The sequence below is a fragment of the Pezoporus wallicus genome, unplaced genomic scaffold, assembly GCF_028554395.1.
Source record: "Pezoporus wallicus isolate ANWC-B61680 ecotype Strahan unplaced genomic scaffold, APGP_CSIRO_Pwel_v1 contig_2025, whole genome shotgun sequence".
Classification (NCBI taxonomy): domain Eukaryota; kingdom Metazoa; phylum Chordata; class Aves; order Psittaciformes; family Psittacidae; genus Pezoporus; species Pezoporus wallicus.
In genome coordinates this window covers 1068912-1084124 of record NW_026640253.1, presented here as the reverse complement: position 1 = coordinate 1084124, position 15213 = coordinate 1068912, and the positions used below count along the sequence as shown (strand labels likewise).

Sequence of the window (15213 nt, the reverse complement as noted above, 5' to 3'; positions counted from 1 at the left end):
TGTGCAGATGCAGAATTAGGTCACACAAAGTTTGTGCTATTACCTATCCAAATCCAGTACCATTTATGGTGTCCATAGCTCAGGAAGATTTAGTTGAGAAGAAAAAGTGAAGAATGAGAAGTGACACACATCAGAAGAGGCCTTTGTATCTTCAATCCAGCAATCCAGGGGCTCATATTAAAAAAAACCAAAACAACAAAAAACACCAAAAAAAAATCAAAACCCAACAAAACCAACTTCCTTGTTTTGAACTTTTTCACAGCTGCCCACCCTGACCTGCAGAGAAATTCTCTCAAACCATTACCATAAGTAGTGTACAATAAGTAAATTTTCATTTCAAGTATATCAAGCTGCATTAATGACTGCAGAAAGGTTTGATAACCTGGTTCCTTTTCAGCCTTGTATTTATTGCTAAAGCTTTAAAGCAAATGCAGGTGAAGCTTTTCATCCTTAACTGGTTGGGGCCAAGCCTCCTTTCCATGACACCCTCTAAGATCTAGTAATTGTCATGTGTTTGTAAGGATTCAGTAGCAGAACATCTCTTTCCAACTTTTTTTTTTCTTGTCAAAAAGGCTTCTTAACATAGTCATACACAAACACGCACACAAACTAAAGATCAAGCTTATTCAGTAGTCAACCGATGAAGACATTACCGATACTGAATAAAATCTGCAGATAAAATAATTTGCCAATTAACTTCTAAACTGGGTTCAGTGAAGATAAGTGAAGCATCCTCAGGCACACATTGGGTCTTGAGAAGATGGGACACAGCTACACTCACAAGCTGTTGCTCTCTTTTACCCAAGACTCTCAGCCAGGTTAGGACATGGGAAACGAGCAGAGCAGCCAGTTCTGCTGCTCATTTCAGCTGTGGTCCCTCAGCTTTTGTGTGTCCTGTTCTTCAGCACCAAAGGAAAAGAGAATGGGCTCAATGTGTGTGCATATGTGCTCACGGCCCAACACATACACAGACACCCTGCAATTGTGCTGAGCAGAAGACAAAATCCTGTTCCATACTGGGAGCAGATGATGCTCAAAGGCACAATACAGAAGAAGCAGAGCAGAGACATAGAAGAACTGTTCGGTGTGAACTAAGTAGTCAGAAAAGTCAACAATCCATCTAATAACAAGAGACAGAATTAGCAGGGACTTCTTTAGTGTCAGCTGTTTCCCCTAGAGTGGTATAAATCACTGTAACTGTCACCAGCTGTTTCATTAAGGTTGCATCTTGCATAAGCCATCAGCCAGGGTTTAAAAAAAACTCCAAAAATCTTCCATGTCTCAAGAGATGAACCAGAAAACAATGCTAAAGCTTTTCTCAGTTCTGGCTCTAGAGAGAAAAATCAAGCCAGCCCAAACCCCTTGGCAGTATAACAGAACTGTGGCCAGAGGCTGCAGCAGGCCACACAACACCCTGTCTTGCACTAACACATCACAACCGCACAAACAGAAGCCCTCACTTGGACCAGGCTCTGTGCCAGGAGAACTGACCTTCACCCCTGGCACTGGTGCAAGATGTTTCTACAGGGAAAAGAGAGTTTCACACATGCTAGCCATTTTCAACTGTAATTTGGCTTAAAAGAACAGAGCCCAGAAGCTGGCAACAGAAAAGATGACTGTCCCGTTACCAAAACACTACATTGAAGTCATCAGTGATTCCCTCCTTCACCCACTGACATCGTTAACACTCTACTATCTTGTGATTCCCATTCATAAGGTATTTTTTGTACTAGGATACCAGACTTGTATTCACACTTGCCAGCTATTCCTTCTTCTTACCTCCCCTCCACAATTTAGGTCAAGTCCCTTTGTTAAAACATCTTGCTTCTGTCCAAGTCCAAGTATTCCAGCTTCTTCAACTTTTTACTGTCTTTAACTTCTAACCACTGGACTGTTCTCCACTCTCACCCTCAGCCTTTTACTCAGTCTTGTTTGCAGATACCTCTCTGCCATTATTTCCTACAAACTCACTACTAACCTTTGTTTTCTTAAGCTCTTTCTTCCTTTTGTGCTTCCTTATGCCATAGCTCCTTGAAAAGGCTTCTTCTAGTGGGCAAAAAAAAAACATCATTGTCCTTCAAGGTTACATCTTATAGCAGTTATTTCATCAATAACTCCTCCAAAAATGCTGTTCAGTTTCTCAGGTGTTTTCCTTGGAGGCTGTTTTACACTCTCTGTAAGGCAACTGGGAGCACTGACAGGTAAATAACAAGTAAACACTGCACAAATGTGCACATATGCAATACTTTCTGGTTTTATTCACTTCTATAATTAGTACTTGAAGTTATTTTGCCATCTCTCAGTAATTTTGTGGCAGGCTTTATAATTTTACCTCTCTCTTAGGTTTACCTGTAGTTTAACATTCAAAGTATGGTTGTTGCACAGAATACCTCAACAGACTTGTATTAAAAATGCTCTTTAAAATTCCAAAGCTTTGAACTAAAGAAGTATCTCCAGAAGTTTTCATGGAAAGTTCATCTCAGTTGGTTCAATTCAGCTACAGTTAGATGCACCTTTTCAAATAATGGAAAAAAAAATGTAAAGGGGTCAGACCCAATCAATACACTTGTTCAAACAGAATTTCAGCACTGTGATGTGTGTATTTTTTGTGCTCTTTCTTTGTACTGCTCCACTATGAAGAAAGGTTGCTTTTGCTAGTAGAGGAATAAAAATCTTAGCCTTTTGAATACAGCCAAATAACCAATAGGAATGTTTACTGGGTGTAAAAAATATAGCGTTTTTTCATGTTTTTCTTGTGCATGGCTTTGTTCTTTTTTATAACTACGCAATACACAGACACAGAGACATGTATGCGGCACTAGCAAAACCTTTAAAATACCCAAAGACAGCCAGAAATCAAGAGGGGTAACATCAGACCATGCCTTCTATATCTTCCAAGTTTCAACACTAAGTAAATCTGGTCTTTCCTTCATATAACACCCAGGAGTTAATTGCTAAGATACTTGGGAAATTTGAGGTTTTACAGAGGAGAACAGACACCAATCTAAAACACATATACATACATTTAAAGATCTGGAGAGCAGAGGAGTAGATGATGCAGGTAGAAAATAAAGGTGTAAACAATACCAAACGACACTGGGAGGGCTCTGCTTTCTCGAACACCAGCCCAGGTCTCTCTCCAGAGACCAAGGGGTACCTGAGACCTCACTGGACCTTTAACAGTCTTTTGAAATAGCAGCACACAACTTCAGTTGTATCTTTCAGTACCTTTTAGTTTCACACATAAGGAACTTCCCAGAACAGAATCTATTAGTACAGTTGTTTCCTCAAAAATCTTTTTATCTAGTTGTTAGTTTGAGGTTTTTTTTTACCAAACCAGTCTGGATGCCTCCAACTACTGCTGCTTGTCCAGTACTTCAAAATAAATAGCTTTATATAGATGCACAAAGACAAGCACCAGTGCTAGAGCCTACCAGGATTTCCCAGCAGTCCAGCAAAACATATGAACTCTAAGTTAACAGTACTGAGAAACAGGGAGGGGGAGGTTTGGGTGTTGGGCAAGTCCAAAAAGGTGAAAGCAGGGCTACTTAGGAGTATCAGGCTGTAGGTTTATAAACTGAGCTCAGCAGTAAAATCATAGTAACTGTAGTTGAAGAAATTGAAATCAGATGTATACAGGAAGAGAAGTCAGTCTGCATCATTCTTGCTTGGTATAACATTACAAAACACCAATTAGAAAACAGTGCCTTCAAAAGAAGAACTGATGCTGCTTTCTAACGTGTTTCTGTTTCTTTAATTATAATTAGTCCCAAACACTTACACTGCTTAATAACAGAGGTGGAAAAAAAAAAAAAGTTACTTTCAGGTCAAAATGATACTGATCTGCAAGTAGACATAAATATTAGAGAGTCGTGTTTACACCTACAAAAGAACCTTTTGATTAAAAGAAACAATTGAAAAAGGAAACTGACCCAAACCAAATGCTGTATGTATAGGAAAATTAACCCTCATTATTTAAAAACTACACCCATCCCTACAAAAAAGATGGATGTGTAAAATGGACTGGAGAACAGAATTTCACACATTTAATAAAAAGTTTTGGAAAAAAAATTATCTTCATCATTTTTTTCCCAAATAGGAGATTACCTATAGACACAGACCAAAATCTTTAGAAAGACTGGCTTTGTTAACAATGTTAATGGTATAACTACGGAACTGTTGGAACAAGTCCAGAGGATCAGGGGACTGGAGCACCTCCCATATGAAGACAGGCTGAGAAAGTTGGGGCTGTTCAGCCTGGAGAAGAGAAGGCTGCGTGGAGACCTCATAGCAGCCTTCCAGTATCTGAAGGGGGCCTATAGGGATGCTGGGAAGGGACTCTTCATTAGGGACTGCAGTGATAGGACAAGGGGTCATGGGTTCAAACTTACACAGGGGAAGTTTAGACTGGATGTAAGGAGGAAATTCTTTCCTGTTAGGGTGGTGAGGCACTGGAATGGGTTGCCCAGGGAAATTGTGAATGCTCCATCCCTGGCAGTGTTCAAGACCAGGCTGGACGAGGCCTTGGGTGACATGGTTTAGTGTGAGGTGTCCCTGCCCATGGCAGGGGGGTTGGAACTTGATGATCTTAAGGTCCTTTCCAACCCTAACTTTTCTATGATTCTATATACGGCAAAATCCTCCTCTTTCGTGCAAGTTGGTATGAGCAGATTTTGTATGTGTGATCAAAGAAAATTATTATTTCCCACAACCTGCAGAGCAGAAGTGCCTGCAACCCCTTCCCTTCCTTGTGAGGACAGCAGACAGAATTTGGAGGCAGTGGCTGCTGCAGTCCAAGATCCCATGGGCTGAACTCCTCACCCACAATTACGGGCATATAGGCTGCCCTCCTGCCTAACAAAGCTGCTGTACAAAGAATGCAGTTCCACTGAGCCATGCAACATGTGGTCAAAGGATCTTTGTGTGCCTGAGAAAGAGGACAAGCATGTCATAAGCAGCTCAGCTCTGAATTTCTGCTGCATGCATCTAAAGGTCGAGTACTCACAGTCTCAAATATTCACTCTCAAGTTTGGAGAATCACAGAAATACTTCTAACTGCTTCTTTACATTTTGTTCTAGAGGTTAAGTTTTAGAAGAATCAAACATTTCCACTGGTCTCCATCAAACTGGTGTAATTTGAGAGAACTGTTAGCATGTAAATCCCTGCTGGTCAGTACCCCACTCACAGACAGTGCCCATGCTACAGTGTGATGCCTCCAGGTTTTTGTCTGTTTTTAAACTGAAGTTACCTTGGGTACTTTATTTCACCAGAAACTAAAGGGCTAAGAATGTATCAGACAAACATACATACCTATGAGACAGAAAGGACAGCACTGTAGCATTATGTATAGGACACAACCCTGGAAAATCCTTCTATTCAAGAATAAAGACAGATTTAATCAAATGCTAAGAAACATTTCTAGATATAAAAAAAAAAAAAAAAAAGATGACACTTTGGTGTAGGGGGAACCTGATCCAAGTGCCAGCGAAATAAATGCAAAACTGGGGAACTTCATGAGGATTTGAACCAAAGAAGAGCAAAACGTAACAGCACAAATGACTCTGGATTTTCAACTATATGAACACTGCTAAGATGGCAGACAAGACAGAGGCAAAAGGAAGCAGTTATGTTAATATTTTAATCTGTACATATACCATTTTCCACACTGTTATATTTTATTTAAATTAATGTTTTCTTGCAAAATACTCATTTCTGCTTTCAAAACTTTTTATAAAGGCAAAAATAAATCATTATTTTGGCAAAACATTCTGAAATTGATACTGGCAGTACTGAGGTAAAGTAGATTGCATTAGCTAAATACATACGTTTAAGAATATTTCTGAGTATAGTGTTAATGTAATATGATTTGTCTTAAAGTCTGAATCTTGTAGGTCAATCATTTTCAAGAGTTTTGTAGCTATTACTCGGATACAACAAATAAACAAGTTAATGGTTTCACAAAATACTGCAGAAGTATTTCTCAGTAATTTCTCATCCAGAGCTGAACTCAACTAATAATTGCATAATATTGGGAATTTTTTTCATGTCTTGCCTTCAATGCATGCACAAGTTTCAAGTAACATAGCTGCAGCAATTCATTTAATCTTATTTTCTCCTTAGGTAACTACCTCACCCTTTGCTCTGTACAGAAGTAAAACACTGAATTTCAAAGTCTGGCAAAGTTGAGCAACAGGTGACCATACATATGAAATTAGCGGGTGCCACATTATATTAGTTTTGCTGTTTCCAGAATAAATAGTAGTCAATACATTATACGGTAATGTTTATTAAAAAAAAAAAAAATCAAAAGAAAAATATATATTTACTAGCGAAATGACACATGCTATTATTGTTTTTTCATTGCTTCACATATTTAATTAAAAGTTTTCTTCTTTCATATCTTTCCAAAGAAACTAAAATTTGCCAGCTGTTTGTTTCTTAGGGGTCCCAAGCACACTGTGTAGTGATACCACCAAGTTAATCATATGGGATCAAAAAAGGAAATGGGAGTTAAAACTGGCTTCCATTATGGCTTTTGTGGGAAACTTCAGCTATACAGTGGTTACCGATGTTTAGAAATTCAAGCTAAAAGTTCTTGCAATGTATTACTTCATGAGCAAAAGGGTGGGTGCTTAAGTCTACAAAAATATTCAATCCAAAATACCCTTTTAGCAAATCTGTCCCTTGCATTAGCTCTACCCATAACCTACGAATGTGCTTCTAGCTTGTTCAAATTCTCTTTTTTGTTTCCATGAAACTTTACATTGTGCATCTGAGCCTGAGGGGGAAGTAACAGCATCTTTTAACATCTATGCAAGTAGTTTCTCTTAAAATGAATTCAGCCCTTGATTAAAAAAAAAATAAAATCTAAAATACATTGTTCTAAAAATACATTGTCAGTATTTTACAGAATTTATTAAAAGTGCCTTTTATTCATACAAAAAGTCTGAACTAAACGAAAGTAAAAATAAAATTATTTGCAAATCTCTTCATTTTCCTAGAAAATCCTCCTATTATTCTCAATGTATTTCCAGAAGAACATGTCATCAGCCGATGTGCATCTTCAAAGGTGGTAAAGAATCTCCTCTTCCTTCCACATGGTGTCACTAGGAGGGATTTGTTTTGAGTCTTACATCAAGTGTTCACTCACTGCTTTGGCTAGCATGAAGTGAAATAAAACATGGTTAAATATTCAAGTGAGCTCACTAAGCCAAGCAGTAAGCAATTGCAGGAAATATTTCTTTATTAAAGCCGCCTGCAGTTTGACAGAATGAACAAGTCCTATGGACATGTGAATGATTATCTTATGATGCCACCGATGCTCAAACTCCTGTGACCCCTGCATGTCACTGGTTATTGCAATTATTTTCTTCACATTTTTTCCTGAAGAAAATGTATGTTTTCATATATATATGTAAATATGTAACTATACACACACATGTATGTATATTTATATAGATATGTGATACATGTTTTAAACTCAGTTTGGAATCACAGCATGGTTGGGGTAGGAAGGGACCTCTGGAGGTCATCTGGTCCAAGCCCTTTCTCAAGTCTAATACCCTGGGACCATATGGTTATTTTTCTGGGTTCTTGAGGCCATACATAGGTACCCTATTCACAGGCAAAGATCTTGAGTGATAGTGACAATCAATTAGCATACCCCTGGATATGAGTCAGGTGTTACTCAGACCTAACAAAAATGGTAGAATCTGGTTTTCAGAAAGATAAACTGAACCAGAAAAGCAAATATCTATTTCCATCAAGCTCTGTAGAGGCTCCTAATGTCTATATACATATCTTGATGTAAATTTATCTTTTTTGTCACTGGTCACTGACTGTTTGGGCCTTTCTTGTATGTGCTCAATTTTATTTAGATTTTTTTTTTTTTACACAGATATTTGACTCAGATCAGTGACAATGAAAACAAAGGTTATCTAAAGGTTAATGCTATTTGAGTTCTTCACTCAATCAACCCTCTTTTCTACTTAATTTACGTTTTATCTTTTTCTCCAACATCAGGCAATAAAATTAGGCCCAAGGAAATCAGAAGGGTGAGAATAATTTCAAAGGAAACTATGGAAGCATGGTGAGTGCCTTAACTAGGGGCACACTTCACAGTCAAGTATAATATTTACAGGTTTTCCTAGTTCAAAGAGAAAAAAATCCTGAAAATACTACAGGGAAGAGAAGATATGCTTCTTTTATACGAACAATGAAATTATCACAATTTTAATACTTGAAATGGCAAAGTAACTTGAGGCAAATATCAAGTTTTCTGTTACACAATTCAATGAAAACCATATCAAAGGCATAAAAAAGTCAAATACAATATTGTAGAATTAGTTACAAAGGGCCAAATTTTCAGCTCACCTCAATTAAGACTCCGATGTTAGTTCATGTGTAAGATAGCAGTTCACTACTGAATCCCCTCCTTGTAGGAGTTTGCACTTTGGATTCATTTGAGGAGCAACTGTATATGCCGCACACAGGCAAAAATACCTATGCACCACTACATTAGCCATATGAGTCACAAACACTAGCCACCGGAGTACAAATGCTGCTGAAAATCTGGCCACACGCTACTGAGAGTACAGATGTCTCTTTCCTTCACCACAGTAAGATTATGGAAGCATCTTATCTGTAGAGTGACAGCAGTTATTTAAAGACTTTATCAGCCCATATCATATGTTAGTTCATTAGAAGCAGTATTTACAATAAAAGGTTTCTGAAAAATAGATGCATGCGTTCATTTGGATCTAATTTAGGTTTAGTAAAAATGTTAAAATTTAGCAAGCCACAGCAAAGGCACAATGGCAAATCAGACATGCCAAGAGCAGTTAGTTCTTACTTTTAAGGTGTTTAAACAAATGTGTAGTGAAATCCATTGCTTAAGGGGGAGTGAGGTGGCTGTGGTACAGAAGGTGAGGGTGCTTTAGATGGATAGGTCAACTGCTGAGCTAGAAGGGATCACATACAGGAATTAGACTGCACAATCAAACATTCATATTATAAATGGAGTGACCTTAATTTTCTACCACATGAACAGGAAACCTGATTAGTAACACAATGAGGTGTTACACTATTATAGTTACATGGAGCACAATTTAAACAACCACCTTTCTACCTCCTGTTTTTTTCTATTACTTGCATAAGTTATGCAAATAAACATTCCTGTTTGATGATAATATGGACAATCTATCTTAAAGGCAAAGTTTAACTGGAACATTTTAAGGCACACAACACTGATATACTCCAATTCAGCCCTGCTTTTAAAACTGCACTTTTGGAATAGCACCTATCTTTGCTAATTTGATTTCAAGATTTCACTTGAGGTTGTACAGCTTTTCAAAATTTCCACTGTTATATGCCAATGAGCAGAAATAAAAAGAATATATAGAAAAATTACAAAAAATTTTACATATTTTGCTTAGTACAGTGCCTGATACAGAAAATCATTTTCAGGTCTCAGATGAAACTGCAGGATAAAGAATACACTGATTAAAACTATCCTTGTTTATAAAAATGAGTAATGGTATAGTGTTTAAAGACAATAATCATAAAACTAAAGCCACTGAAACTCAATCTTAAATCCTGCTTTCACATTTTGGAGGGCCAAAGGCAAACCCAATTCCAAACCACACAATTTAGGAAATCAATTCTTGATACTCCTGCATTTGATTTGAATCTTCCAGATTCTTGGCATGATTTCCATTTAGGTGGTTGATTTCTTACTAGGAACAGAGGAACTCTAAAATGCTACTTTACAAGGACTAGATAAATGTACAATTTATATTAAAAGATTTATATTATCATAGTATCTTAACATAACTACTTCCTCCTGAAAAATGGGAAAAGTTAAGCTTCACAGTGTTTCTTATAAGCAAATCTTTGTAAAAAATGTAGTAATTAGTTTTGGGTATTCAGATATGGTCCGCTTTGTCAACAAGGAGCATATGACAACCCACACTTTAAAAATCAAACTGCAAAAATAAAAATGTGAAGGAATCTGTGAAATTCAAATAAATGAGAATGTATAATGTAATGTGCAAAGCATCAAATATATTTTCCTTTTGATCACATTAGATCATCAGAAAGCAGGCTGTAACTAAAAAAACCTGAACTCTTTTTATGGTTTGTATATTTTCTATCAAAATCAAACCACTGTGGGTTGTATTTTTTTTAGAATTCCTTGAAAGGTGTTTGTTTTTAAAGGAGTAAGTAATAATTGAAATCAAAACGAGACATGCTACAAAAACTGAAGACCTGAGACACAAGTGTGACAAGGAACATTGTGCATGCACATAAAGGTTTCTGCTTCCTTAAAGAATCAAATTGGCCACTATGTTAGGGTTTTTTAAGCATCTGAAAGGATAACTAAAGAATTAAGAAGATTCCTGTGGTTATGGATACCTAAGAATATGCAGTGATCACACTTTTGAAATAATTACAATACAAAAATGAAAGTATTTACAAAAAAATCTGTAGTAAACATAGCTACTACATTCACTATACAACATAAAAAGATTAAATCTACTTTAGTAGTGTGCAGTTATTGCAACTTCATGCACACCAGAAGTAGGTTAACTAGCCACAAGAAGACTGTTTAGTGTGGCAGGCACTCTGCTCCTGTACTAACACAAAGGAAGAATTTCAAGTATGGTCAGCATTCATACTGGCTGATTTGGATTTTGGTGCTACATTTTCCCAGTATAAGCTAGAACTCATGTGGCAAAATGCTGCGCTGGGTCATACCTCATGAAACACAAAGTCCCACTCCACAACCAAGGAGTGCGAGTCTGTTACAAGGACCTGGCTTCTAGAACTGGGACCAGATTGCCTGAAGAGAAGACTTTTGAAACAGATGCCTGACTAACCAAAAGGTTATTACTGAAATGCTCCCAAGATTCCACAATTCTGGCTTTGTTTGCTTGTTTTGGGTTTTTTCATAATGTCTAGTTTCCTCAGTGAACCATTTTATCCCTTTCAGTCAATTACCCACAGAACTCTGAAGTCTCCAGATGTATCTTGAAATTGATCCCTCAAAATCACATTCCCCTCACATTTAGCTGCTACTGCATCCGTGAGTATACAGCCACTATCAATCAACAGTCTGGTACCACAGATGCATGTTATGCATCTGGATATTGGAATAATCTGTCTTTAATGGGAAGGTCTTAGGGGTTTCTGTGGCAAGTGCCGTAAGTTTAAACTGACAACTTCAGATGAGAAATGTGCGTATTTTTTCTCCATCATAGTTGAAGTTTCCATTATTTCCATTCTCTACCAGAACAGTGAACTGTGCCAGTTATAAATGACCAGTCAGATACTTGCTAGAATAGCTGCTGCATGTATTACTGTGTGATACAAATCTCTAGACATTTTTTACTTATTTCAACTGTAAAGCAATCAAGAGTGAAATTATCACTTTTAGTAACATATTGAAAGGATCTATTAATTTCCAGGCATCAAGCAGAATTCATGAATGGCGTCTTGCTCTGACCTCTAATCCTGGACACCAGACAGAAACATGTCGGTACCTATTTTACAATGTCTTCTCTAGCCTGTTGTCTTACAGCTCAAGCTGCAAATGACTGCACTCTAATCTGCATCACCACACCAGGGAAGCCTTCTGTTAAAAAAGTTTAAAAATCCCTTTGTCTTGATTTCTTTAAGTGACAGTTCAATTTACTTTTTAAAAATGAATATAGAAATATTTAATATATTAATTAATTGAAATTTATATTTTAATCTTATTAGTAAGAGCAAGTTTCCAAGCTCTGAACTTACTGATCATACTGGCTTCTAGATATGTAGATAGTACACATCTTTGCTTTGTCTATTGGAGGCCAAATACTCAATGTAATTCTTTCGTTATCTATACACACTTTTCACTATTTTGAATATGAATCACTGAAAGTCTCTCTTTCACTAGGAGTTCAGCAACAACCCCACACAACTTTAGAAGCTGGTAAGAAATAGCTGTTATTTTGTAGATAACTAAGTATTACCTGCCACCTCCTTGCTCCTCTGAGAGGCTTCAGAAGCCAAAGCGTATGATATGGTAATGATGCGCTCCTGCTCTTGCAGCTGTGAATCTAAATCAACCGAGTTGTGTTTGTCCTGGGCAACAGTAGGCTGTAGATTGTGCATACTAGTGGGAAAGTGCAAAACAACATTAACATTCACAAACATAAAAAAGAATCTACCATGCAGATGAGAACAAGCTTGAACTCATACAGCAGTTTTCAGATCTCATCTATCAAGCTCCGTATTTTATTAACATTCTCTAAAGCAGTGTCAGATATTGTATGTTAATGACTACAGCAGAGACAAATGATGCAGACATTACACATTCAGTCACAATTTTTGCATAGCCTTCATTACACCTGAAAGTCCCTTGTTGTAAATACGGTGTTTACATGAAAGCACTACCAAAAATGCTATTTATTTGAAGCTGTTCATAAAAGGTCTTTGTAGTGCCTGGAGGAGAATGCATATAACCTGGCTGTCCTCAGGCACATCCTCTTTAATTGCCTTCCAAAGAGACATCAGATACTTGAGGTAATCAAATTCTTGAATGTTTTAGCTGACTCTACATTAGCTGTAAGTAGCCAAAAGTGTTCTTTCAGAACTCCAGCTCTCTGGAGACAACAGGAACTTGCTCTCACACTGACTTTTATTCTTCTTTTGGCCAGATCTGGCCTTTCCATCCTCCTCACTTACCAGTTGTTTGGTAAGGACTTGCTACTATTTTAGCATGATCTGAACAAGAAAATGGACACTTACAAAATTCGTCATGATCTCTGTCACCCTGTTTTACAAAGGAGCTTTAAGTATACTATATAAATTCTGAGTGCATTTTCTAAAAGCCACGTTACACTTAGATGATCCAATAGGAATTAAACTATTGTATGAAGTTAGTTCCCAATGTTTAACACCAGGCACTACATAAGATTTGGGAAAAACACCAAAACCCAACCTTGATTTAGTAAGAATATTCTTTATCTTTTCTGCTTTACGCTGCCTTGCTGCCAGTTCTTCTGTAGAAAGAGGCTCTTCTGGCTCTAGTTCAACATAGCGTTCTGGAATTGCAACCTTCTTGGGTTTTGACAACTGAGGAAAGAAAAAAAAAAGCATCAACTTTTTAATAATAAAGATTTTTTTAAAAATTGAGATGAATTCTCAATTTTTTTAAGGCATGGGTTTTCACAGTCAGTACATGCACCTGATGCTAAACATTCCCTTTAGATATGAGCTGCTGCGCTTTTAACGGTGTCTTTTACCTCTGATTCATTTTACTTTAGAAGAACAAATATTAAAGGGATTACAAAAGAAATCAGAATCAACAAGGAACCCTTCTTCAGCTGAGGCACAGAGCCCAAAGTTGGAAACTGCCTAAAGCTGTTACAGTACAAAGAAGCAACCACTACAAGACTGACTGGACAACCTGAGATTTTAATGTCATGATATTTATGTCATGCCAGCAAGGACTTCCTACAACTGAACAGAAGTATCAATTAGAGTTTTAACCAAGGGTATCATTCTTTTGAGACTGTATAATCTTCTTCTATGAGCAGCAGAGGAGGAAAAAGGAGGGGAAGGGAAAGACAAACAGTAATTTGCAATCATCTGAGGAAATACCTGGACTATAAAATCTGAAATCCTAGGTATTCAGAAGTTGCCTAGGAAACTGACCCAGAAAAACACTAACATTGTGCAATTTTAACAACATACTGCATGCACAGAATCCTGTAGATTGAAAATTTTAATATGATTACATTACAAAAGCTAGCAACAAGTTTTTGTTAGGATCAGTTTCATTGTGGGAAAGTTTTGTTACTCATAACAGAACTAAATCACCCAATGCAAATTCAGTTTACAAATGGACTCTGAAGACCAAGTCTTATTATAGAACATACTACTTTTGAAAAGCACAAATAGAGCATGTGTGAATAAAGAAAAGTAAATAAATGAGAACCCTCTTGTCCTCTTTGGATACTTGTTGGAATGCTCATGAAGTGACAATTTCTCAAAATTCAAAGTTTCAAATAAAAAAAATTCTAAATTTTTCACTACTGATTTTAGCTCACACTAATTCAATGGCATATGTAAAGTGGTCTGACCTAACCCCCAGTGATTAGGCTCAGTAATTTGCAGGCAATCATAGGCCCAAAGCACACAATACAGTCATGCGCCCTCAACCACATTAAAACCACAACCTCAAATTTTTACACTTCTTTGTCAGTAAACCCAAGGCTAATGCTTCCTGAAAAATCCTGTATTTCCACTACACTTCCTTACTTCCAAATCCAACTCCCCTCCAGAGCTCTGTAGATATATATAATACATATATATATATATTTAAAACAAATTTATATAACTATCTCCATACTATAAATAAGCCAGATCAGGTCATCCTGCCACTTCAAGAATAACAAACTCGGTTACCATATGAACAGCAGATTTATTAGCTTTAAGGACACAACTGAGTACATTTCCGTATGAGACACAGAAATACCTCAGGTACAGAAATGTCTGTAAGGTGAAGAGGATGGGTACATGAAATGGAAAAGGAGACAACCTGGGTAACCTGAGAAAAGTTTTACATTCAGAGCTTCAGACTTGTTTCAGTTTCTCTGAAGTAGAACAGAAATGCCTATAAGCAAAAATGTTTCCTACTGTAGGCTTAAGGTCTAATTCAGATGTATGATGTGGTTCACATAGCCCTGCAGGCCTTCTGGAAAAAAAAAATTTAATAGGAAAGTGCAACAAGGGAAGGCAATACAATGAAAGTATATTTTCAGTTTCTGAAATTTACAGGAGCACTGCATTTTCTCTAGAAAATGTACAGAGATTAACTGAAAGATACATTAATTCATAGAGATCAACAGCTAATTGCTCACAGATTCAACCTCTTACAAATCATAAATTGCCAACATCTTTCAGAAGAGTATAAGTGCTCAATAGTGTAATTACTATAATTTTACTGATTTTACACAATGCATAGTACCTACTGAAATCTTTCCATTTGCTATATTCTTTCTTTTCCACCAGATGGCTCAATCGCATTTCAAACAAGTAATTTACACCGTTAGTAGTGCTGAAAAAGAATTACTGGCCAGAACACCAAGTAAGTAATTTGAAAAGATGACAGAAAAGTGTTTTCTGTTCTGACCAGAATAAAGCAGCTCTCCCTCTTCTCTACCATA

At 37.0% G+C, this 15213-nt stretch overlaps 1 protein-coding gene across 2 annotated transcripts in view; it reads right to left on the bottom strand.

Annotated features, from left to right (window-relative positions):
• Positions 1-6894: 6894 nt before the first annotated feature.
• The window catches only part of PLEKHA7 (pleckstrin homology domain containing A7), a 162707-nt gene continuing 154388 nt past the window's right edge, over positions 6895-15213 (bottom strand). For both annotated transcript variants that reach the window (XM_057418314.1, XM_057418315.1), the window contains 4 exons: positions 12984-13117; positions 12013-12155; positions 8853-8961; positions 6895-7159 (listed from right to left, as the gene is read on the bottom strand). In XM_057418314.1, coding sequence (XP_057274297.1) covers positions 8864-8961; positions 12013-12155; positions 12984-13117 — 375 coding nt within the window. In that variant the 3' untranslated portion in view covers positions 6895-7159; positions 8853-8863. The remainder of the gene's footprint in view (positions 7160-8852; positions 8962-12012; positions 12156-12983; positions 13118-15213) is intronic.